The sequence below is a fragment of the Heptranchias perlo genome, chromosome 3, assembly GCF_035084215.1.
Source record: "Heptranchias perlo isolate sHepPer1 chromosome 3, sHepPer1.hap1, whole genome shotgun sequence".
Taxonomy (NCBI): Eukaryota; Metazoa; Chordata; class Chondrichthyes; order Hexanchiformes; family Hexanchidae; genus Heptranchias; species Heptranchias perlo.
In genome coordinates, this window is record NC_090327.1 from 105,161,595 (window position 1) to 105,186,623 (window position 25,029).

Sequence of the window (25,029 nt, forward strand, 5' to 3'; positions counted from 1 at the left end):
CCCAGGTTAAAAATGGGGCTTTGGTTTCTGTAGAATACTGTGTTAAATTGAATGTTGTACTTAGTTGTTTGTATTTTTAATTGTTATGTTAATTTTTGTCTGTTTGCATGGGAGCCCATCCAATAACATTTAAAAGCAACCTTAACACTAGTGAGTCTTAATTTGCTGTTGCCAAGAAAATAGAGTGTTGGCCATTTCTGAGCACAGATGGCTCTGATGGGTCAGTAGCTTAAATTGCAATGGTTTTCAGTTCATTCTGAGCTCAATCAGCGAAGCAACTCATAATGGGGTAAATGGGGTTTCTGCTGCACTTCCCACGAAGTTATGGCGGCGGAGCGGGAGCATTCCTGAGAAAATTCCCATCTCTAATATAAGACTTATGTTATATATATCAGAATTCAATTACTCCGACATCAGGATTATAAGGGGATGAAAGCTTGAAGATAGGAAGGATTTGCAAATCCAAATATTTTATTATTTTCCAAAAAGATTAGAAACTTTGGTCATTATATTTGAGTTTAATATTTTAATTGAATGTATTAACTGATTTTTTTCTTCCTAGTTCCATTGAATTGTAAATAAATATTTTATTTGCTTTAGCTTGTAGAAGCTTTTATTTGTAGAAACTAATATTTTACCAATTCAAAGAGAGTTGTTTCATAGTACAGACTAGAGTTAATCCAGTAAATCCTTGGGTCACACAACTCTGAAGAAGACAGATTATCAACAGAAATGATCAAAAGGGGGAAGGTTCACTTATGGAAATTGCTGTGAATCTATTGAGTGAGAAAAATAGTTCCATTAAAATACTCAAAATTTTATAAGTTGCCCCGAAGACCTTTGCAAATGGGAACAGTATCAAAGGAGGGTGGCAAATGTTATACCCTTGCTCAAGAATGGAGAAAGGGATATATCAGAGAATTAAAGGCCTGTTCATCTTGCATACATGAGGGAGAAGGGAATAGAGGGATATGGGGCAGGTTGGGATGAGATATTTGAAGTGAGAGGAGTTTAAATACTAGTTGGCTGAATGGCTTATTTCTGTGGTGTAAATTCTATGTATTTCTAGCAATCTTACCTCAGTTGTGGTTAAACTGGGAGAAATTCCATAGGAGATCCGCCAGTCTCCCACTGGAATTAAGGCAGGAGACCATTGAAACCTCCACAGAACTTCAGCCCCCATGAGTCCATAATATTGGATGAAATTAATGAACACTTAGAAAGGTTAGTGGTGTGGTTGCAAAGGTATGGATTAATTAGGGACAGTCAACATGGATTTGTAAAGGACAAGTTAAATAACCAATTTAATTGAAGTTTTTTAAAGAAATCATAGTGTGCATAAAGGGAAAGCAATGGATGTTATATATATGGATTTTCAGAAGGCATTTGATAAGGTTCCTTACAAAAGACTTGTTTTGAAAATTAAGGCATATTATTAAAGTAAATGAAACCATGTGGATATAGAGATGTTTAGGGACATGTGTTTTTGGATAGGTGGGATGCGGTGAAATGTAGGAGGTCTGTGCAAAACCTCTTTTGTTTTCCATTTATATGAATGATTTTGACATTGTTATGAAGAATTTTATTTAAGTTTGGTGATAATAACAAATTAGAGGGCTTGGCAAACTGCAACTGTAAACATAGTTTACAGTTTTCTTTCTCCACCAATTTTCTTCCCTCTCCTCAAACGGTTGAGTCCGTACTGAGCTATGGTTTAATAGATACTCACCCATCTCCCACATGGCCATTATTAATGAATGAGCTTGGACAGTGAGTGTCAGTGAGCTATTCAAGCACAGGGGATATTACAGCTGAGTCCAATCCTGTCCTCGTCTGACATCCCCAAGTGTGACTTTCAACGGGAATCACTGGAGAGCAATCAGCAGCACTAACCATGACTCATTTCCCCCTACCTAGGGGGATGAATGTCTATTGTACTGCCTCAACTACATCCCCAGCTGAAATCAACTAGCTCAACATCGTCTGCGCATCAAAGCTCTTCATGGTTTGACTGGCTCAAATGCCTATTGTGTAAACCCACTGAACCATCTAGGCAGTTAGATAATAGTGGCTGTATGACAGACAAAGACCAACATTAATGTAATAGAAAATAGATTGAAGCAGGTTGTCTGTACAGTCAAATTCTAAATGTTGATGACTCCTTTTGACTTCAGGAATGCAAAACATTCGGTCTCTCTCTGGTTCTATTTTTATCTCTAATTTCAGAGCTGTCAACACCAGGGAAACGTTAGGAGTGACATTTATGGTCAACAAGATGTACCCAGATTGCATATGGGGGGGTGTTTTTTCCTAAAGAGCAAAATACATCAAAATATTTTCTTTAACTAAAATGAGTAATTGTTCTTCCCTAGTTCTGTATTTTTCTTTCTTTATTAAAAGTCACCTCTCACACCAGCTCCCTATTTCTTATTTTACATAATAATTCCTTGGGAGGAAAACCTGCCTCAGGCTGTGATTGACCCTTGTTTTAATAAAGCATCAAACAGTTGCTTCCAAGTTCCAGGGACAGACAGATTAAAAATACCAACTACAAAGGATATTAAATAGTTTATTAGCAGAATGCCATTGAAGGACAAGAAGAAAATAGTTACTAGGGCGAATAAACAATCATAGAATGGTTACAGCACAGAAGGAGGTCATTCGGCCCATCGAGCCCATGCTGGCTCTTTGTAAGGGCAATCTAGTTAGTCCCATTCCTCTGCTTTCTCCCTGTAGCCCTGCAAATTTTTTCCCTTCAACTATTTATCCAATTCCTTTTGAGAGCCACGATTGAATTTGCTTCCACCACCCTTTCAGGCAGCACATTCCAGATCATAACTACTCACTGCATAAAAAACGTTTTTCCTCATGTCGCCTTTGGTTCTCATACCAATCACCTTAAACCTGTGTCCTCTGGTTCTCGACCCTTCCGCCAATGGGAACAGTTTCTCTTTATTTACTTTATCTAAACCCTTCATGATTTTGAACACTTCTATAAAATCTCCTCTCAACCTTCTCTGCTCTAAGGATAACAATCCCAGCTTCTCCAGTCTATCCAGGTAACTGAAGTCCCTCATCCCTGGAACCATTTTAGTAAATCTTTTCTGCACCCTCTCTTAAGGCCTTCACATCTTTCCTAAAGTATGGTGCCTAGAACTAGACACAATACTTCAGCAGTGGCCGAACCAGTGTTTTATAAAGGTTCAACATAACTTCCTTGTTTTTGTACTCTATGCCTCTATTTGCAAAGCCTCTGTAACCTGGGCCAATAATATCCTTTCATCAGATGAACTCGGTTTCATTAACCATATGCAGAATTCAGTGGGTGAAATTCACGTACATGTAAATAAACTGTGTTTATTTAGTTTTTAATGCTGGGAATAATCTCAAGAGTTGGAACACTCAAGTTGTATGTTTCTGAAACATTTATTGAACTGAAGTACTTGAAGACCAGTTAAATTGATTGAGATTCTTTCCTGCTAAGTTGATTTCTTTATTTTTTCTCTCTCTCTTCTCCTACTGCAATTTCTTTGCATTATCTACAGCTGAAACCAATTGTAGTTTTTCTGCTGTTGCCTGTTGAGATCAACTAATTTCACACAGACCAGAAACCAAACCTGGAAACTTCTGGTCTGTCTGGCTAAATATTAAGAACATAAGAAATAGGAGCAGGAGTAGGCCACATGGCCCCTTGAGTCTGCTCCACCATTCAATCAGATCATGGCTGATCTTCGACCTCAACTCCACTTCCTGCCTGATCCCCATATCCCTTGATTTCCCCTAAAGTCCAGAAATCTGTCTGTCTCAGCCTTGAATATATTCAGCGACTCAGCATCCACAGCCCTGTGGAGTTGAGAATTCCAAAGATTCACAACCCTCTGAGTGAAGAATTTCATCCTCATCTCAGTCTTAAATGGTCGACCCCTTATCCTGAGACTATGCCCCCTAGTTCTAGACTTTCCAGCCATGGGAAACAACCTTTCAGCATCTACCCTGTCAAGCCCCCTCAGAATCTTATATGTTTCAATGAGATCACCTCCATTCTTCTAAACTCCAGAGAGTATAGGCCCATTCTATTCAACCTCGCCTCATAGGATAATCCTCTCATCCCAGGAATTAATCTAGTGAACCTTCGCTGCACTGCCTCTAAGGCAAGTATATCCTTCCTTAGATAAGAAGACCAAAGCTGTACACAGTACTCCAGGTGAGGTCTCACCAAAGCCCTGTACAACTGTCGTAAGACTTCCTCACTTTTGTGGCTCCAACCCCCTTGCAATAAAGGCCAACATTCCATTTGCTTTCTTATACCTGCATGCTAACTTTTTGTGTTTCTTGTGCAAGGACACCCACGTATGTCTGAACACCAACATTTACTAATTTTCATGGTTATCATGGAAATATTACCATGGTTGGTGTCCCTTTCAGCTAGCAGGAAGCTAATGGCACAGAGCGCTGAGTTCCAACATACTATGACACCGCGCTGCCCTGTTGGTTTGTCTTTCTAAAGTGTCAGATGTATCCAATAGTTGCCACTTTAGTATAATTGTGTTATGAAAGTCTAAACAATTACCTTAGAACTGGAGCAGCATTTCTATTATGCAAAAAAAGAACAGAGGCCTACAATTGTAACATTGAAAAATGGGTGGGTTGGGGCGGGGGGACATTCAAAATCGCAACCATTTTAGACCCGCACCTGACCCACCCATTTCTGGTTTTCATCAGCAGGGACGAGGGGCGGGCGACCAACCTACTCCCGGGAGGCGGGTTGGTCACTAAAACCTTTCAAGGAGGCTGCGGGCCTCCATTTTTGCAGATTTTGCAATTTCAACCCATGGGGGCCGGGATTCCCGGGCCTTTTCCTTCACGCCACGTGAGAGGGGGCGAGAAGACCCAAACTACAGGAGTGCCTTTCTGGCACAGCTTGTGGGCTCGGAGGAGCAGGAGTGCTTCCCCCAGGTCCAACAAGCCTTCCTGCAATGAGCCCCCCTACGATCTCCAACTGCCTCCCCACAATGATCAAGGATCCCCCCAATCCCCGACTTCCCCCCCCCCCCCCCACAACGATCACTGACTCCGCCGATCTCCACCCACCCCCCCCCCCCGCCCCCCCATTGATCGTGGACCCCTGTGATGACCCTGATTCTCCCCACCACAACGACCACGAACTTCCGCGATGACCCCCGATCCCAACACCCCCCCTCATGACTGACCCCCCCCGATCCCCATGCCCACCAGTGCTCCCATGCCCACCAGTGCCCCATGACCCCCCCCCATCCATTCAATCAAAGACTTACTTGAAGACTTAGCTTCTCACGTCCTCTCCCTGGCTGCTCTCCTGTCCGATTGAGACCAGTCTCAATCAGGCTGACCTGTCCGTCGGCAAACTGACAAAAAAAATAAAAGATGTTCTTACGTCAAAATCGTAAGGACGTCCGGGAAACCCGTACTTCCGGGTTTCCCTTCCACAATTTCACCCCCCCCCCCCCGCCCCCTTCCAGGCCCTGGGTCAAAATCAAGCTCCAGATCTCAGACATTTAGTTTAAAAACTGAGTTAAGAAATGTTATGGTGCTGTGCATACATCTGTAATTTTATACTCAGTAGAACTTCTTAATAGCAAATTCATTAACGTTAAATTACAAATGGTATGCTATCACCCTCTGCAGTTGCATCGAATAGAAAAAGAGATGCTATTGCCTGTTGATTTTTAGGCAGTTTTATAGACAAAATCATCGTCTTCATTTACAAATCCTATGATGGCTTTGCTGCACCCTACACCTGCAATTTCTCCCAAAAGTTTATGACAATGAGGCAGCTTACTACATTATCACAGGTATTTAGATCTTTTAGTGCTGGAACATCAATGAAGAGTTAGGGCCTGAAATTCAAGTGCACGATTGTGGCAGAGCGGAACCCCTGTCTGCCAATGATCACGGGCGTAGACCATGTCCCAAATTGTGGGGACAGGGTCATTGGCATGGTGATGTGGGCTGTTGGCACCTATCCTGATATGCCCTTGAAAGGTGGCTCCCTAGGCTCTTCCCAGGCTGAAGAAAAAATTCTGAACAAGATCTTTAGCTCCAAAGGGAGCCAGGAGTCTTTTAAAATAAGGTAATCGATAGCGTCTTGGACAAATTACCTTTGTCTGATAAAGGTTTGGGCCTTTTCAAAGGCTTCAGCAGAAATCACGCCACCTGTCATCTGGTGAGAGTTATGTTGAGGCCTTATACGGGTGGAATGGGTGGAATTCCTGGCATAGCCCAGGGACTCCTATAGATACATCCCCCTGAAAGAGGAGGGAGGGAGGATAGAAGATTCGCCTTCTCTCTCCGCCAGCATAAAATGGAAAACAACAAGAATGGGTGAAAATTTCGCTGGAACCGAGTTGCACCCCAAATCCGCTTGCTCTCCAATCTTGGCCCGAGCTGAATTTCAGGGCTTACTGTCTTCACATATGTTTTGGCAAACTTTTTTGTTTTGGGAGGGAAAAGAGCCTGAAAAGCAATGAGTCATTTTTGTCACTACGACATTCCATGTACGTGGCATGATGATTTTTGTTTCATTGTGATTTTGCCGCGATCATGCCGTTTGTAAACAAATAAGAAAAATTCACCAAACATTGTTGCACGGAGACTTTAAGTTCACCCAGCAAATTTGAGAAGGTGCCAACGCAGCAGTTAAATAAATACTTGAGAGAGTGTAATGGAAACACTAGAGCAGGAACTGACCAGTTTTCTGCCAACAGTATTCCTATGGTAGTAGATCAAATCTTCACAAAGGGTTCACAAAGGTAAGTACAGATGAGGGATGCCTTCCACTCCTAACACATCCTTCCACAGGAATCTAAGGTCTCTCATTACAATGTCTAACTGGCTCTGGAATTATTCTAGAGTGTATGCCTCCACTATCCAATAACCTTTCTTTAGTGGTAACTTATTATTTTCAATTCAGGCCGTTCCAATATATTCAGTGTTGAACGGCCATACAAACAATGTGATCAGACAAACAATGTAGAAATCTTTGCCTAATACTCCCTGCCATTATTATTACAGCAACTCAATTCATGAAAAGTGGTTATTAATTGAATTGTGGATGTGAATATCCTTTCAGTTAATTATAGATTATTAAATGTATAATGATATATACAAATATATATATGGATGTGATAAAATAAATATCATCATTAAATATCATTGTCATGTACAGTGTTCAGTTTTGGTCACCGTATTACAGGAAGGATGTAAAATTATTAAAGGAAGTCCAGAGGAGAACAATGAAGCTGATTCCTGAACTTAGAGAGCTGAGCTATGAGGCAAGATTGTCGACTCTGGGACTTAACTCTCGACAATGAAGGAGGATGACAGGATACTATATATTTTTTTTATTCGTTCATGGGATGTGGCCGTCGATGGCGAGGCCGGCATTTATTGCCCATCCCTAATTGCCCTTGAGAAGGTGGTGGTGAGCTGCGGCCTTCAACTGCTGCAGTCCTTGTGGTGAAGGTTCTCCCACAGTGCTGTTAGGAAGGGAGTTCCAGGATTTTAACCCAGCGATGATGAAGGAACGGCGATATATTTCCAAGTCGGGATGGTGTGTGATTTGGAGGGGAACGTGCAGGTGGTGTTGTTCCCAAGTGCCTGTTGCTCTTGTCCTTCTAGGTGGTAGAGGTCGCGGGTTTGGGAGGTGCTGTCGAAGAAGCCTTGGCGAGTTGCTGCAGTGCATCCTGTGGATGGTACACACTGCAGCCACAGTGTGCCGGTTGTGAAGGGAGTGAATGTTTAGGGTGGTGGATGGGGTGCCAATCAAGTGGGCTGCTTTGTCCTGGATGGTGTCGACCTTCTTGAGTGTTGTTGGAGCTGCACTCATCCAGGCAAGTGGAGAGTATTCCATCACAGTCCTGACTTGTGCCTTGTAGATGGTGGAAAGGCTTTGGGGAATCAGGAGGTGAGTCACTCGCCGCAGAATACCCAGCCTCTGACCTGCTCTTGTAGCCACATAGAGACAAAGGCAAAATACTGCAGATGCTGGAAATCTGAAATAAAAACAGGAAATGCTGGAAACATTCAACAGGTCAGGCAGCATCTGTAGAGAGATAAACAGAGTTAATGGGAATTTTAACTCCCCAGGATGGGCGGGGGGTGGGGTTGGGGGCGGGGGGAGGTTAAAAATTCAAAAATGGGAGACCCGCCTCCAATGTGTCCACTTCCGGTGTTTTAATAGAGGCGGGTTGGGGGGCAGACGATCCCCACACCCCACACTCGTCTCCAGAGGCGGCTCCCTAATTTAAATATTTTAATGAGGCTGCAGGCCTCAAATTTTAGCACTATAAATTTAATGGCTGTGGGCTGGGTTTCCTCGGGCTTGGGAAACCTGGCAGCTAAAGGGAGGTGAGATCGGCCAGATTCAATAGGTTAGTGCCTTTCCAGCAATGCTTGTGGGCCAGGAGGAGCAGGAGTGCTTCCCCCCCGACCCCCCAGGCAAACCTGTTTCCCACTCCCCATGATCGGACCCTCCCCCGCGATCAGACCCCCTTGATCAGACCCCCTCCGATCTATCCACGACCACCCCCCCTCCCAATCTCTCCGGCCCACCTCGAACTATCCACAGCCCCCCCGATCTCCCCAGCCCCACCTGATATCTCCGCTCTTCCTGATCTACCTATGGCCCCTCCAATCTATCCATGCCCCCCCCGACCTACGATTGTTCCATCCCTCCCTCTCTCCTCTTCTCCCCCTCTTTGGCTGCGGCTTGATGCTGCAGGCCTTCCCGCCCAACAGACAGCCAACCTCTCAATCTGGCTGGCTCCCTGCCGGACACTGGAGTCAAAAAATTTATATCAGGTCCTGCTGTTAAATTCGGCTACAACTCCCCGCCACTCCCTCCCTGCCTCCCGTAAATATTGGGGCCAATGTTTCAGGTCGATGACCTTTCGTCAAAACTCTACAATATAGAGGTTTTTAAGATTTTCATAGGAATAGAGAATTTAGATTCAGAAAAGTTCTTCTTACCAGCACAGGGTTTGAGGACTGGGGGACGCAATTTAAAGTTAAGGGTGCCAAATAGAAATAGGAAATCTAAGGAACATTTTCTTTAATAAGAAGGTAATAGAATTGTGGAACAGATTACTAGTGGGCAGGGTGGAACAGAAAGTCATGGTTTAAAAAAGGACTGGAATTCCTGTTAGTAATAGGGATACAAAGCCGATTAGTTCTTCTATTTGATTTTCAAATTAATTTAACAGAATAATCCAGTTTGATCCAATTGAAAATATACTGAGAGATAAGCAGGATGGAGGAAGGCAAAGTCTGGAGTCTTCTGCCACCATGGGGGTAATTTTAACCCCCAAGAACGGGTGGGTTGGGGGAGAGTGTGTCGCGAAAAATAGTTGATTTCTTCATTCCGCATCCCGGCTCCATTTCGCCCACTTCCGGGTTTAACCCAGGTGCGTTAGGATCCGCTTCCACAATAGATACCTGGATGCCCCGCCCCACTTCAAGCTGGAGGTTCGATATTTAAAGGGCCAATTCAGGTAATTTGAACACCTGAGGCACTTAAGTTTTTGTGGATTCTGCAACAGAAACTGATTTAACTTCTCCTGATCGTGTCTCCCGTGGTTTCTGAAACGCGCCATTGAAACGGACTCGAGCTGCAGCCGAAGCTCATTTGCCCCTTTAAACCAGTGATTGACACATCTCAATAAAAGGTCAGGTATTGCAGCTGGGCACTCAGTTCTCTCAGGCAAACCTTTTGCTAGGAGTTCTTTGTGTTTAGACTGAGATTTCTTTGTTCACACTGAGAATTCTTGTGTTCACACAAATTTACCAACATTTTGGAGCCCCTCAAACTGACAACATCAGGATGGAGGGCACAATGGGTCTATTCAACAGTACATTTGAGGAGGAGGCACATCACCATCCGTGGCAGGCACGTTATGCTGTTCTGGGAGTTGCAGGTGCACAAGACAGAGGTGCTCAACAAGGCCCTGGAGAAGAGCAGAGAGGAGACCAATGAAGGGGCCGAGGTCGCAGCTGGCACTACCCATGTGAGAGGGTCTACAGACAGATGCTGAGCTTCCTGGACCTCTCTGAGGAGCCGTGCCTTCGCAGACTGAGATTGAGTCGGCAGGTGGTCGCAGACATCTGCAGGCTCCTTCGTGCTCCCGGCTGGACCTAGTGGCCGTGCATTGCCCATCGCAGTTAAAGTCACCACTGCTCTCAATTTCTTCGCCTCCAGATCCTTTCAGGGCACCACCAATGATATCTCCAGGGTGTCCCAGTCGTCTGCACATTAGTGTATAAGACAGGTGACGGATGGGTTGTTCGCCAGGGCATCCGACTACGTCAACTACCCTGATGACGATATCAGCAAGACTGAGAGGGCAGTGGGTTTCAACTCTCCGGATGACTTCCCACGAGTGCAGGGTGCAATTATTTGCACGCATAAAGCAATCCGAGGACCTGCACATGAGCCAGGACTGTTCATAAACCGAAAGGGACATCACTACATCATTGTGCAGCTAGTGTGCGATCACTGGAAGAGATTTCTGCAGGTGTGCGCCAGATTCCCTGGCAGCTGTCATGATTCATTCATTTCGCATGAGTCCAACATTTCGGACCTCTTCCAGATAGGAGACAGACTTAAGGGCTGGCTCCTTGGAGACCAGGGATACCCCCTGCAGACGTGGCTCATGACACCTGTGAGAAATCTCACCAACGAGGCACAACAGTGGTACAACCAGAGCCACATGACCACCAGGTGTGTCATAGAGCAAGCTATAGGCATGTTGAAGATGCACTTCAGGTGCCAGGATAAATCTGGGGGAACCCTTCAGTACTCTCCAACGAGAGTGTGTAGAATAATAGTTGTGTGTTGCATCCTGCAAAACGTCGTTCAGCAGAGAGAGTTACGCGGATGCGCTCATCAAGCATCCTCTGCTGGTGCCAACATTGAAGAAGAGGAAGAGGATGGGGAGGAGGATTAGGATCATGAGAAGGAGGTAAATGAAAATGGGGAACCCATCGCCAGAGCAGCTGCATACATTGTTGCCAGGGTTGCCCTCATATCTAACAGGTTCTCAGAACGAGATGTGCAGTGTGAAGAATTTGACATACTCAGGCCACCTGGAACAACTACCACCACCAACACCTGCTCCCCCTTTTGCACGAAACAGTCCTTCAAACAGGCATACACCTATTGCACACCCACCCAATGGGTGTCGTCATGAAAGGGCGACTTCATAGACAGGACGCAATAATGGCCAAGATGTGGTAGTGGTGATAATGATTAAATTTAACGTGGCATAACAAAATAAAATACAAACGAAAAACATGACATTTTGTCGAACACCCTTGTGCAATCCTTGGTGAACTCCAATCGCTTCACCTTTCGCTTTCTACCGCTTCTACGTGAAGCATCCCCTGTGGCTTCAGCAGAAGTAGAGGCAGGTTGCTCAGATACCTGCCCTGACTGCGAAGATGCTGTTAGCCTATGACCTCTGGGTTTTGGAGCCCATAAGGGCCCCACCAAAGACTCCTCCACCTGCACCTGCAGACTCGACCATCAGGAGAGGAGGCAGCATTGCAGGTAATGGTTGAGGGGGATGCAATTGTGAGACGTTGGAGCCCTTTGAGTGGAGTCCCCACTTCCATGTCCCCTTTCGCCATCATCCCTCTCCCAGGCCAGCGCAACATCACTCCCTCCACTCTGCTGGACAGCAGGTTGGTGAACAGATGTGCCGCCTTGTAAGGCCACGGATAAGGTATCTGTCATCCTGTTTAAGGCAGTAGACATGTTGGCATCGAGAGTCTGCATAGCCGTTGTCATGGCCCGTATGGACTCAATTGAGCGCCATGCTTGAAGCTCAATAGAAGCTGCCACTCTCTCCATCGCAGACATTCTTGCACTTACCTGCGCCACCATCCAGTTGCGATGGAATTAGACTCCTCCAACCTCTTCACTATTGTGCAGCGTGTACGTGGCACATTTTGCAGTATCTCACAAAGGTGCAGCTGTACCTCAATATTTCTCCTTCTCAACAATGTCCCCTGGGGTTCAGCATCTGTGTCCAGCTGAGCAGAGCTTGGAGAGGAGTGCACCCCCCCAACGTGGAGTCTCCACAGCTGCTTGTGCATACTTGTGAGTGGTGAGTCACCAGGTGACAACAAAACTATCTGTCTAACAGCACCCACCGAAGTCTGAGGACCGAAGTGTTAAGAGAAACAAGGGAGGAAATAGGGTGGCTGTGACCATCATTTTCCAATTCTCTCTGCCTACAAGCATGGTGCCAGAGGACTGGAGGACTGCTAATGTTGTACCGTTGTTTAAAAAGGGAGAAAGGGATAGACTGAGTAATTACAGGTCAGTCAGTCTAACCTCGTTGGTGGGCAAATTATTGGAAAAAATTCTGAGGGACAGTATTAATCGTCATTTAGAAAGGCACGGATTAATCAAGGACAGTCAGCATGGATTTGGAGAGGAGTGCACCCCCCCAATGTGGAGTCTCCACAGCTGCTTGTGCATACTTGTGAGTGGTGAGTCACCAGGTGTCTGACTAACTTGATTGAATTTTTTGAGCAGGTAACAAGGAGGGTCGATGAGGGTAGCGCATTTGATGTAGTGTACAAGGATTTTAGCAAGACTTTTGACAAGGTCCCACATGGCAGACTAGTCAGAAAAGTAAGAGCCCATGGGATCCAAGGGAAAGTGGCAAGTTGGATCCAAAATTGGCTCAGTGGCAAGAAGCAGAGGGTAATGGCCGGGTGTTTTTGTGACTGTTTCCAGTGGAATTCCTCAGGGCTCAATACTAGGTCCCTTGCTTTGTGTGGTATATATTAATGATTTAGGCTTAAATGTAGGGGGCATGATTAAGAAGTTTGCAGATTATAAAAAATTGGCTGTATGGTTGATAGTGAGGAAGAAAGCTGTCGACTGCAGGAAGATATCAATGGACTGGTCAGATGGGCAGAAAAGTGGAAAAAGGAATTCAATTGAGAGAAGTGTGAGGTAATGCATTTGGGGAGGGCAAACAAGGCAAGGGAGTACACAATAAATGGGAGGATACTGAGAGGTGTAGAGGAACAGAGTGCATGTCCACAGATCCCTGAAGGTAGCAGGACAGGTAGATAAGGTGGTTAAAAAGGCATACAGGATACTTTCCTTTATTAGCCAAGGCATAGAATATAAGAGCAGGGAGGTTATGCTAGAACTTTACTGTGTACAGTTCTGGTCACCTCATTACAGGAAAGATGTGATTGCACTAGAGTAGGTACAGAGGAGATTCACGAGGATGTTGCGAGGACTGGAGAATTTTAGCTATGAGAAGAGATTGGATAGGCTGGGGTTGTTTTCTTTGGATCAGAGGAGGCTGAGGGGAGATTTAATTGAGGTGTTTAAAATTATGAGGGGCCTAGATAGAGTGGATAGCAAGGACCTAATTCCCTTAGCAGAGAGGTCAATAACCAGGGGGCATAGATTTAAAGTGATTGGTAGAAGGATTAGAGGGGAACTGTGGAAAAAAATTTTCACCCAGAGGGTGGTGGGGGTCTGGAACTCACTGCCTGAAAGAGTGGTAGAGGCAGAAACCCTCATTGCATTTAAGAAGTACTTGGATATGCACCCGAAGTGCCGAAACCTGCAAGGCTACGGACCAAGAGCTGGAAAGTGGGATTAGGCTGGATAGCTCTCTTTCAGCCGGCACAGACACGCTGGGCTGAATGGCCTTCTTCTGTGCTGTACATTTCTATGATTCTATCTGCGCTGGTGCATGGCTGTATGTCCTGTGATGGTGCACTCTCTGAAGGAATGAGCTCCTCTGAGGAATTGATGTCTTCCATTTCCCCTGGTTGTTCTTGAAGTCGTGAAGGCCCTGAAAGACAACAGAAAGCGTTATGAATTATTCATCGGTAAAGTGACAATCTTTTCAATGACCATATTGAGGTCTGGCACAGTTCATTCATTGATAAAATCAGTTTATCTTGTGCATGAAAGATGTTAAAGTTCTGTCACCTGCCATCTGCGGGTTCCCGGTCTCTCCATCTCTGATGGATAGATATGCAACTGTCCCACTTATTTCCATGGCTGCCTCCTCCCCATCTGTCAGCTCCACTATATGCGGTGGACTACGTCCAGTTCTAGTCCCCTCCCTTGCGTTTTGCGCTCTGTTCTACAAGGGAAGAAAGAACAGACCTGTGAGTGACTGAAGGAGACCTTTTCACCGTATGAATGCATTGCTTTGGGTGAGACTGACAATGAAACAGGTGCATCAGAGGGTGAGTATCAGACAGATGCATCACATTGAATCAAGGCTTCTTCGACAGCACCTCCCAAACCAGCGACCTCTACCACCTAGAAGGACAAGGGCAGCAGGCGCATGGGAACACCACCACCTGCACGTTCCCCTCCAAGTCACACACCATGTTGACTTTGAAAAATAACGCCGTTCCTTCATTGTCGCTGGGTCAAAATCCTGGAACTCCCTACCTAACAGCACTGTGGCATAACCTTCACCATACGGATTGCAGCGGTTTAAAAAGGTGGCTCACCACCACCTTCTCAAGGGCAATTTGGGTGGGCATTGAATGCCGGCCTCACCAGCGATGCCCACATCCCATGAATGAATAATAAAAAAAAAAATCAAGATTGGGGTCAGTGGCAGTGGTGGGTGCATATATAGGGAGTTGAGGAAATGCATAGAAAGTGAAGGATGGTTGATACTGAAACTTAACTGGGTGAGGAGTTGTGTGATGGTGTAGGCGTGCCAGGGGGGATGTTGCACAACACAGGATGTGGGTAAATCAGCAAACGTACTTACTTTTCCTGACCTGGTTAGGTCATTATAACCCTTCCTGCACTGCAGCCAAGACCTGGGCACCGGGCTCCTGCTGCTGACCTCTACTGCCACCTCCAGCCACGCCCTCTTGGTGGCAGAAGCAGGTTTCTTCCTCCTATCACCTGGGTATAACACTTCCCTCCTGCTTCTCACAGCAGCCAGTAGCACCTGAAGGGAGGCATCCAGGAACCTGGGTGCTGCTTTTCCTCTATGTTCTTCCACTTCGCTTTTTCCTCCTTGCTCCTTCAAAATCCATTTTTGCATTGGCTCTTTAAATAGTGGGGTTTAAATCGTGGCATGCGGGTGCGCAATACGCCCGCTGCGCAGCTTGGAGACGTGGAACCCGGAAGTAAAATTAAGTGCCTTCAATTGAGTTGCAATCTCACAATCCGATGCCCTCAAATTACTTCCGGGTTTCCCACCTGCTGACTTCCCGCCTCCATGCTAAAATCATGTCCCTTGAGTTTGTATTTTTTGACGAGTTACAATAAAAATACTAAGCTGGCAAAGATTGATTTTTGGCACAGTGTAAAAGAAGAAGCATCCAGCCTGCAAAAGAGCTTCCCAGAAGTTTCACATTGTTCAAGTGCTGTGCAATCTCCAAACCTGACATTCTAAGTTGCACTGTGTGAAGGCCTTTTTTGTAGTGGTTAATGCTATTTATTCTACCTCGAGTTATTCTCCTCAAAATGAACATCAGATAACACGCAAATATTTTGCAGTCATTTCCCACATTGGCGTTGTAATTGCAAGGGGCTGTCAAGTAACTTAACGGGCATTTTGAGGGTCATAATTTGGCTGAGGCCAAATTATTGATAATATCCTTCAAAGATATGACTGACACGTGGTGCACCTTATAAAGTCATTTCCTGAGACTCAGCAGAATCAAGTATAACCAATTCTTGGAAAAGTCCCTTTCCACTACTTGGGAAATTTTCCAGTAAAACTGTGTTTTTTAAAAATACAGATGTCTATTATTCATATAGCCTGTATCTTTAACATTTTAAGGATTTGATGTGGTCTATCCCCCAGGATTTTGACCTAATTGAAAATACATTGAGAGATAAGCAGGATGGAGGAAAACAAAGCCTGGAGTCTTCTGCCACCTTGAGTTTGTGTAATTCTACCATCTGCTCGGAAAGATCCAAGCTCCTGCTGGAAGATACAATGCAGCCCTTTGAGAACGACTCCATGAGAACCATGGCCCTACAGTTTCGCCTGGACGAGTCACAGAAAATACTGCAGAAGGAAAGAGAGTAGGTGAAAGATACAGTAATATTATTGATTGTGTTCTATGCTTTAGGATTGTGTGGTGAGGGTTGAGCTTCCAGGTAGCTACAGCTCACACAATGGAAAGAAATGCTTTCCTTTTAATTTTCTCACATGACATTGAGAACTACGAAATAAAATGTTTAAATATATGTGGTAGATCTCTGATATGGAGGTAGGGTGAGTTAGTCAGCAGAGTAACCAGTAGCAAAACAAAATTGGCAGAGAAGGCAAATCTGGAATCAGAATTTCATGACTGTTTTATTTTTATAGTTCCAGGATCCGAGTGGTCCCTGTTAAGTACCTGATGGACAACACCCAATGTTAAGCATGGACAAATCAAAACGCCAGAAGGAACTTTACATTAGTTCGTACAGAGACAAAACCTTTTATTGGTAGGGTTCTGAGGGACCATCACCCATTTCCGCAGGGCACTGTCAGTGTTCTTCCAGTATCTGCTTTCAGAGCTGCATTGGTGGAGGTCGAGAAGCAGGTCACCTTTCTGTTCTCTCAGGGTTGATGTGGCAGAGCAAGGCCCCAGAAAAGGAGGTATGAGAAATACCTTTGAAAAGAGCGAGTATTACCTTCAAACAAAGAAAATATGATCATATGACATGCAGTTTATAACCTATCTGAAGGTTTCAATTAGAATTTTTAAAAAATCTGTTTTATGAAATTCATGCTTATCACGATGGAGGACGTTAGTACTGGGGATTGGAACATTTTCTTCATTGGCTGTAAAGCGCTTTGGGACGTGCTGAGGTTGTGAAACGCGCTATATAAATGCAAATTCTTCCTTTTCTTTTCTTTCATTTTCCATTTTCAGGCACTTGATGCCAGCATTAAGCATTCCTTAATCAGATACAGAATTGTTGGAGGCAGTAAAGCTCCCTCAACTACGCTCCAACAATATGCCTCAGCTCAAACACAAAACCCTCTACTGCACCACTGTGACTTTTTTCCATTTCCCTCACCAACTATCCTGTGGCTTCTCTAAGTGAGGTTGTTAACTTATTGCCAGTTAGTGCCAAATTGGGAACAGTTTTATATTAAGTAGGTTTAGCACACAGTTTATGACATATTTGAAGATTGCCATCTACATAATGAAAAGGTTTGCATCTGTCGCATCATACTTTTCAAAAGTATCACATCTGAAGGGGTGTCCTCAGAGGTATTGCACTTTGTCACGACTGGACAAAAGAATCATAATTGGCTCAAATAATCTTCTAAATTACCAATTAAATATCCAATTAACTAAGTATGAATTAATCAAAAGCAGTATCAATGAGGAGCAAGTAACCAGCAGAAAACCAATCCCCTCAATTTTTTTCAAAACTGTCATTTATGAGCCAGCAAGTACCACAAAACTGACCAATCAAATCCTTCAGATAATTTACTAACACTGTTTTCAACCAGCATTTTCCACAGGTCAGTGTAAATAGGAAAAATAACATTTATAAATTAACAAATGCGTAAAAGTTATGTAGTTTGGAAAAATAAATCACTGAAGTTACCCATGAAATTTATTATTTAATATTTAAAATGACTGCATAATGTTTCCCCTTAGGCTTGCCCCTTTGTCTGAAGCGTGAGGCTTGTGTTGGAAGGTTCATCCTTGCCTCGGTGCTGGTTATTTCTAGCTGCTGTGAACAAATTATATGTGTATGAGAGAGAGACTTCATGGGATTTATAGTTTTCACCCTGAACCTAGAATGATACAGCACAGAAGGAGGCCATTCGGCCCATTGTGCCTGTGCCAGCTCTTTGAAAGAGCTATACAATTAGATCAACTCCCCTGCTCTTTCCCCATCGTCCTGCAATTTTTTCCACTTCAAGTATATATCCAATTCCCTTTTTGAAAGTTACTATTGAATCTGCTTCCATCTCCCTTTCAGGCAATGAATTTCAGATCATAACAACTTGCTGCGTAAAAAAAAATTCTCCTCAACCCCAACCTGGTTCTTTTGCCAATTATCTTAAACCTGTGTGCTCTGGTTACTGGCCCTCCTGCCAGTGGAAACAGTTTCTCCTTATTTAATCTATCAAAACCCTTCTTAATTTTGAACATCTCTATTAAATCTCCCCTTAACCTTCTCTGCTCTTAGGAGAACAATCCCAGCTTCTCCAGTCTCACCACATAACTGAAGTCTCACATCCCTAGTATAATTCTAGTAAAACACTCTACACCCTCCAAGGCCTTATGATTGTAAAGGTTTAAAATAACTTCCTTGCTTTTGTACTTTACACCTCTATTTATAAAGCCCAGGATCCCATATGCTTTTTAACAGCCTTATCAACTTGTCCTGCCACCTTCAAAGATTTGTGTATGTGAACCCCGGGTCTCTCTGTTTCTGCACCCCCTTTAAAATTGTACCATTTAATTTATATTGAGCTGAAGTTTTCTTTCTGTCATTGAAGATGACTGGTGTTAGTTTGATGCTGACCTCTGTCTTTTACCTACCTTTTTCTCCATACCCCATGACACCCTTCCCTAACCAAAATCTATTAAACTCAGCCTTGAAAATTTCAATTGGTTCAACATCCACAGTTTTTTGAGGAAGAGAGTTCCAGATTTCCACTACCCTTGGTGTGAAAAAATGGTTCCTGATTTCACTCCTAACTGGCCTAGCTCTAAATTTAAAGATCATGCCCCCTTTTTCTGGATTCCCCTCCCCAGACAAAATAGTTTTTCTATATCTACCCCATCGAATCCTTTAATCATTTTAAACACCTCAATTAGATCACCCCTCAACCTTCTAAACTCAAGAGAATGCAAACCAAGTTTAAGCAACCTGTTATCATAATTTAACCCTTTAAGCCCTGGTATCATTCTGGTGAATCTGCGCTGCACCCCTAGAAGGCCAATATATCCTTCCTGGGGTGCGATGCCCAGAACTGAACGCAGTACTCCAGATGGGGTCTGAGCAAGGCACTGTACAACTGAAGCATCAAACACCAAAATCCCTTTGCTTCTCCACAACTCCTAGTCTCTTCCCTATTAAGAAAATATTCCAATTTGTGTCTTGTAGATCCAAAGTAGATGGCCTCACTTTGAACTACATCTGCCATAGTTTTGCCCACTAGCTTTTAGTGATTGTGTGTATATGGACACACAAACCCCTTTGCTTCTCCACAGTTCTTAGTCTTGCGCCATTTAGATAATATTCTGATTTATCTTTCTTGGATCCAAAGTGGATGACCTCACACTTCCCCACATTGAACTCCATCTGCCAGTTTTGCCCACTCACTTAATCTGTCTGTGTCACTTTGTAACTTTTTGCTCCCATCTGCACAACTAACTATGCCTCTTATATGGTGAAAAGCTGAGGCCCCAGTACAGATTCCTTGTGCTTTCATTTTTGATCATTTTTTGTGCGGAACTGACAGCAGCTTACAATGAAATTTCCTGTGGATCTCATTTACATATGCTGGAACTTAAAAATTAGCGTAAAACAGGCACAAATTTAGCATAGCCACCATTGGTCTGAAGATATGTGCGGAGCATATGCCATCTTCCTTCTTTTAAGTCCATCTTTATCTTATTAAAGTTCCTAAAATTAGTTTGAGGTCATCAAACCATCATTTATGCTCATTGAACACTGCTGCATGTTTAACAAAATGCAACTGTGGAAGCTTTTCTCGTTTTAATGTAACAGATTCTGATGCCATAATAAAGCATTCAAAGATATATAAAATACAGTATAGGTCCCATTGAGAATTTTTTTTAAAAAGCCAAGAAAATCACTATAAAAATTCAGAAATAAAGTCTGATGCCTGTTCCAAGGCTGAATCTTCTCCATTGCGTTGATTTTTGATTAGGTGGAGACAAGCTGCTAATAAATATTTGGACGTACATTTACGCCGAATCCAGGAAATTTGCGTTCTCTGGTCTTTTGCATGGGGAGTGGAGCTATGTTAATGAGATAAATGGGGTTTCTTAGGAGTGGTGCAAATGTTCAAGGAAATTCGTTTGCAGCAAGGTTCTGGCGAAAAACTGGCCTAAGTCAATTACGCACAAATTTTCTTGGAAATGACTGGCACAACACGCCTCTTACGTGTTGTTGCGCCGAATATTACAAGGAAATTCTGGGCCAGTAACTTGATCTAAAGAGGATCCATTGTGTAATTTGCACCATAGAAGAATGTGGAATAAAATGATCTGTATTAATGCACAATGTCTCGACATACACAATGTTGTTATGCACACTCCTTACACTGTAAGTCCAGTCATCATACACTAGTAATTCAATGAGTTATTTAATGTAGTTATGCTTAGAACAAAACTCAATCATCCTAGGCATAATGATCCATCACAGCAGAATCTGCTGATGACAAGTAGCTTTTTGGGAGATTGAGATGAAACAGGAGACTTTTCACTTTTATATGTAATGGAATTGGAATTTCATTTAAAATGTAGTTTTCTCCACAAAAGACTTTTTCCCTGCACATTATCACAAAATTAATTTGCTTTGTGTCTGTTAGGCTCTTGTGCAAGTTTGTCATTAAGAAGAGCAAATTACCACTAGAAAGAACCACACCGCAACTGTTAACAGACTTTAGGGTCCTTCAGCCCTCCCACAGATGTTTTTCTCTTTTACTGTCACCCAAATTAATTATTTTTTTTAAACTGTGCTCAAAGTGGCAATATCCACCCAGAAAAACAAACTTTTAAACCATCATATGGTCCTTAGTAATAAATGTTAGAAATTAAAAGTCAAAGAGCTGCCACACACAGCTTGTAACATTTTGATAGGGGTGCAAGTATCTTTTAACAGATTTACTTATTATGAATTGCAATATTATGAAGTGTGTGATGGCACCATTTTAAACCTCAACACAAATCCACTTAAAATTGCAGAGGCTTTAATAAATAGATTACATTTGTGTTGCATAGATTACACGTGCAACCCCATTTAAATCCCTTTTTTCTTAAGTATCTAATTCTGAAAATGACAATTTTCCAGATCCATATTTTCTTCCAGTATTTTCTGAAGGTGCCTCCTTCCAGCATACATGTCAACCATCAGTGTCTCATGCCAGCAATCAGCGGTTTGTAATAGTGTGTCAGTGTTTGGTGATGAAAATCAATGCTTTCAGTGCTGCCTGCCTGACCAGTCTTCCAGGATCACCTCAGAGTGCCCCACAGTTGTCTTCTGTGCATGCACATACTAGGGCTTGTGGACATGTATGGTCATGTGGGTCCTGTTTTGGATCATAATGAAACAGCATCCAGTGGCATGTAAGTACTTCAAACTTTCAGATAGAGATATACTGCAGAGACTGTTTATGGAAATTGTACTGAGTGATGTGAATTGTATCAAGGAGTCATATGCTGTACAGATTCATGTAAAATACAGTGTGTGATGTAAATTATACAATCAGGGAGGCATACATGCAGCTAATGATCAATGTTTGACTGCTCCTCTAGGTGGCGGCTGGGGGGGATGATATTGGTCTTGGAGAAAATTTCAGGAACCATCGACTTGCCTCAAAGCTGCCTCTTCCACATTTAATGAATAGAATTCAGTTTAAAGGATGCAGATCCTCGGTATACAGAGCACAGCCGTGTTTTCTATCCACAGGAACGAGAATTCTAGTGAGCCTGAAAGCAACTGATTAATCTAGCTGATATCAGTGGTTCTTCAGGTCGTTGTGGCACATATATTGGATGCTTTGTAGTCTGAAAGGAGCAGACTACATTTTTCTTTCATGAAGAATGTGTAGAGCTCAGGGGAAATCTACTTAAGTTGCTTTTATCAATTTTAGTAGGACTTTTAATCTTGTACTTCACGTGACAAGAGTTTGAAAGCTATGGGGGGTATATGGCTGAATCTTGGATTTTACCCTATGTCTGCAATCTCCTGCAGTGCTACATCCTCTGCAATTCCCTTCCTAACCTCTCTACACCTCCACCTCTCTGTCCCCCTTTTGAAAACCTTCTCAAAACCCATCTCTCACCCCTTCTAACGTCTCCGTTCCTGGCTTGGTATCCATTTTTCTTATGCATATTGGTACGTTCCTTATGTTAAAGATACTATATAAATGGTTGTTGTCGTTGTTTATGTATTGCAGCTTCAAGATCTGTGTTAGGTTTAGCGAATCTCTGATCTAACCCATCTCTCCCAAACAAAAAGTGAGGCAAGATTGTTCACTGTCATCCAGTCTATAAGATGTCTGATTCAATGATGTATGGAATAGCATTATGAGGAAATGTCGCGGTCTCTTTTGGACACTTCTGAAAGAATTGTGGCATTCTTTTTCAAAGATGATTTGTGTTATAAAGGATCTGGTGTACTCTACTCTCCACCTTGAACAGTGGTAGAACCAGTCAGTTGTGTTGGTGTGTGTCCCCAAGTACGTTATACTTTGCACGACTCAAGGTTAGATCTCGAAAGTGTTGGTTGGAGTATGCAGGGGTGATCTGTCTCAGATGTTGGTTTGTATCAGTACCTGAGCATCCTGGTGGATGTCAATTTCAGCCTGGACACAATCGTCCAGACCGTACCGAGAAGGAATGAAGCACATTTTGGCCTTTCTTGTCTTTCTGCAGTAACAGCGAAGTCCCAATGTGGGTTAAGCTTGTGGCATATAAGATGTGTTTAAACTTCTGTTCCAGTTCAGAACTCCTAAGCATTCAGTGGAAGAGCTTACTCCAGCCTATGTGTGAGATCTAGGATCTCTTATTATTTATATTCGACAATTATACTCACTATGCATTACTTTCTATTATACAAAAATCAAGAGTTAATTGTAACTTGTAATAACCATTTTATTTGAATAATTGAAAAATCTGTAAACTTTCCAATATTAATTATTTTTGGCTTCAAAGGCAAAACTACAGCAGATTGAGTAGGTTCCAAAATGCTGGAAAATGTTTTGTTAAAGAATCAACATTTATTGAAGTGGTATGCCCCCAGACTTCCCAGTAAGTAAATCTTGTGTCTCCAGTGCTCACACGCCCTTTCAGAAATATCTAAATCCGCCACAGCAAAAAAAATGTTTTGTGCCTTTTTTCTCCCCCCATGCTGCAATTGACGGATAAATGAAGTTTTCTTGCAGCTTTAGTTACAACAAGGCTACGTCCCACTGCACCCTCAATGTAGCTACTTGTTTTCAATTGCCACAGACAAGATCTTTTGGCTCAGAAAAATTGACCAAATTTCAAAATGTGATCTCCAAAACACTGGTAAAAACCTTGGAATTCTACATAATAAAAAGAGAATTTAACTCATTCAGTTAATGTAAAGCAGTGGCCTTGGTCATGGGCCAATTGTTAAGTTGTTGCTTACTTTTTGAGTTGTTAGCTTTTTGGGGGCTGCTTCAGCTTTTTAGTAATTGATAGCTTTTGCAAGCTTTGTAGGTTGATGTGTATGGGGTATAGTATCACAACTTGCAACATTTTAGCAGATGGTTTTTAGAAAATAAACATTCAAATGCATTTTAATTTTGGATTGCTACTTACCCCCTTACCAGGGATTTGGATCATCAAAATCCATTTAGAAAATCAATAAAATTTGTATGTATGTAAAATCTTCGTGAGAAGTGAACACCATGGCATGATTGTCAACTAGGAAAATTGGATACTATAGACCCACTGGTTAATAATGAAACGAGTATCAATAGTCACACAGACCAATTAGATCTTATGAAAAAACATTGCTATGACACATCCTATTCCACCACTGGTATGTGATGTATTAAAACAGATAAAATAGACACATATACAAAGTAAATAATAAATATTAAAAAGTACAGCTTTGTCCTTCCACTCATCCAAAAATAGAACTTTCCTCTCTTCTTGCTCGCTTTGTTGAAATCAGTGGTCCTGAATTTCCTCGGACCTGCTCCCGCTTCGCTGTCAACTGTGGCGGAAATCCTATTTACATCCAGTGAGGTGACGCCGGTGGAACAGGAGCAGCTCCGAGGAAATTCCGGGCCAATAGTCAATGCATTCTCTACTACTCTAATTCATCCTTTCACAGAATACCTGAGCAGTGGATCTCCTCACCCTTCGGTCTTTCCTTCCTCCCACAATCTTCAGGTTTTTAAAACCCAAGCTTGGCATTATCCAACTCAACTTCCTGATTTATCTCATTATCTCTATTCCTGTTCAGCTTCAATGGTGTCTTGCATTATGGGCTTTGGCTCTTCACTTTGGTTTCTCTACATAAAAATAGAAAGACAAAAGGGAAAATTTTAACTCCGTTGGGAGTAGTTCCATTTCCCGATCCATTCTCTCCAGTCTGCGGTTTGAACACCGCTGGTTTTGGCGACAGATGCAAATCGGGGTCCCATGGCATACCTGGGACGCCCATGGAATTTTAACCTGTCGGGAAGCCAGCAAGACCCACTAAGGTAGGTTTACAAAATACTTTGCTCGATGGAGCCCGAAGGAGCAAGAGTGCTCTTCCAGGCCCCACATGGGCTTTGTTGCCTTTCCCCCAAAAACTCTGCATCACCCCCCACCCCGTCTCCCGTTCCCATCCCAGACTAAACTCACTGCCGGTGGCCTTCTTCCAGTGCCGACGGGCGGCTTCTGGGCCACCCGATTTTCATCCGTCCCCGCAGACCAACTACCGCTTTTTGCCAGAAACAGCTGAGCAACTGACCAGTGGCATCCAAAAGAAGCCAGACAGTTAAAATTTGCCAGGCCTTTAACTTACATTCTCGGTGCAGGAGTGCCGTCCGCTGCTGTTAATTCCCACCAGGAGTTTCAATCGGCACTAAAGTCAGTAAAACATTGTGATGTACAATAGGAAGGGATAGAAAAGGGGGTGAAAAAATATCCACCTCCCCATAAATATCGGGGTCATAGAGTACAAAACAAGAAAGTTATGTTTATAAAACACCGGTTAGGCCTCAGCTGGAGTGCTGCAGCCAATTCTAGGCACCACACTTTAGGAAGGATGTCAAGGCCTTAAATAGGATGCAGAGG

General features: G+C 43.2%; 1 protein-coding gene across 4 annotated transcripts in view; it reads left to right on the forward strand.

Annotated features, from left to right (window-relative positions):
- Positions 1 to 25,029, forward strand: part of LOC137318799 (coiled-coil domain-containing protein 102A-like) — a 533,993-nt gene that overhangs the window by 90,278 nt on the left and 418,686 nt on the right. For all 4 annotated transcript variants that reach the window (XM_067981441.1, XM_067981440.1, XM_067981443.1 and 1 more), the window contains exon 3: positions 15,858 to 16,081. In XM_067981441.1, the coding sequence (XP_067837542.1) occupies positions 15,858 to 16,081 (224 nt within the window). The remainder of the gene's footprint in view (positions 1 to 15,857; positions 16,082 to 25,029) is intronic.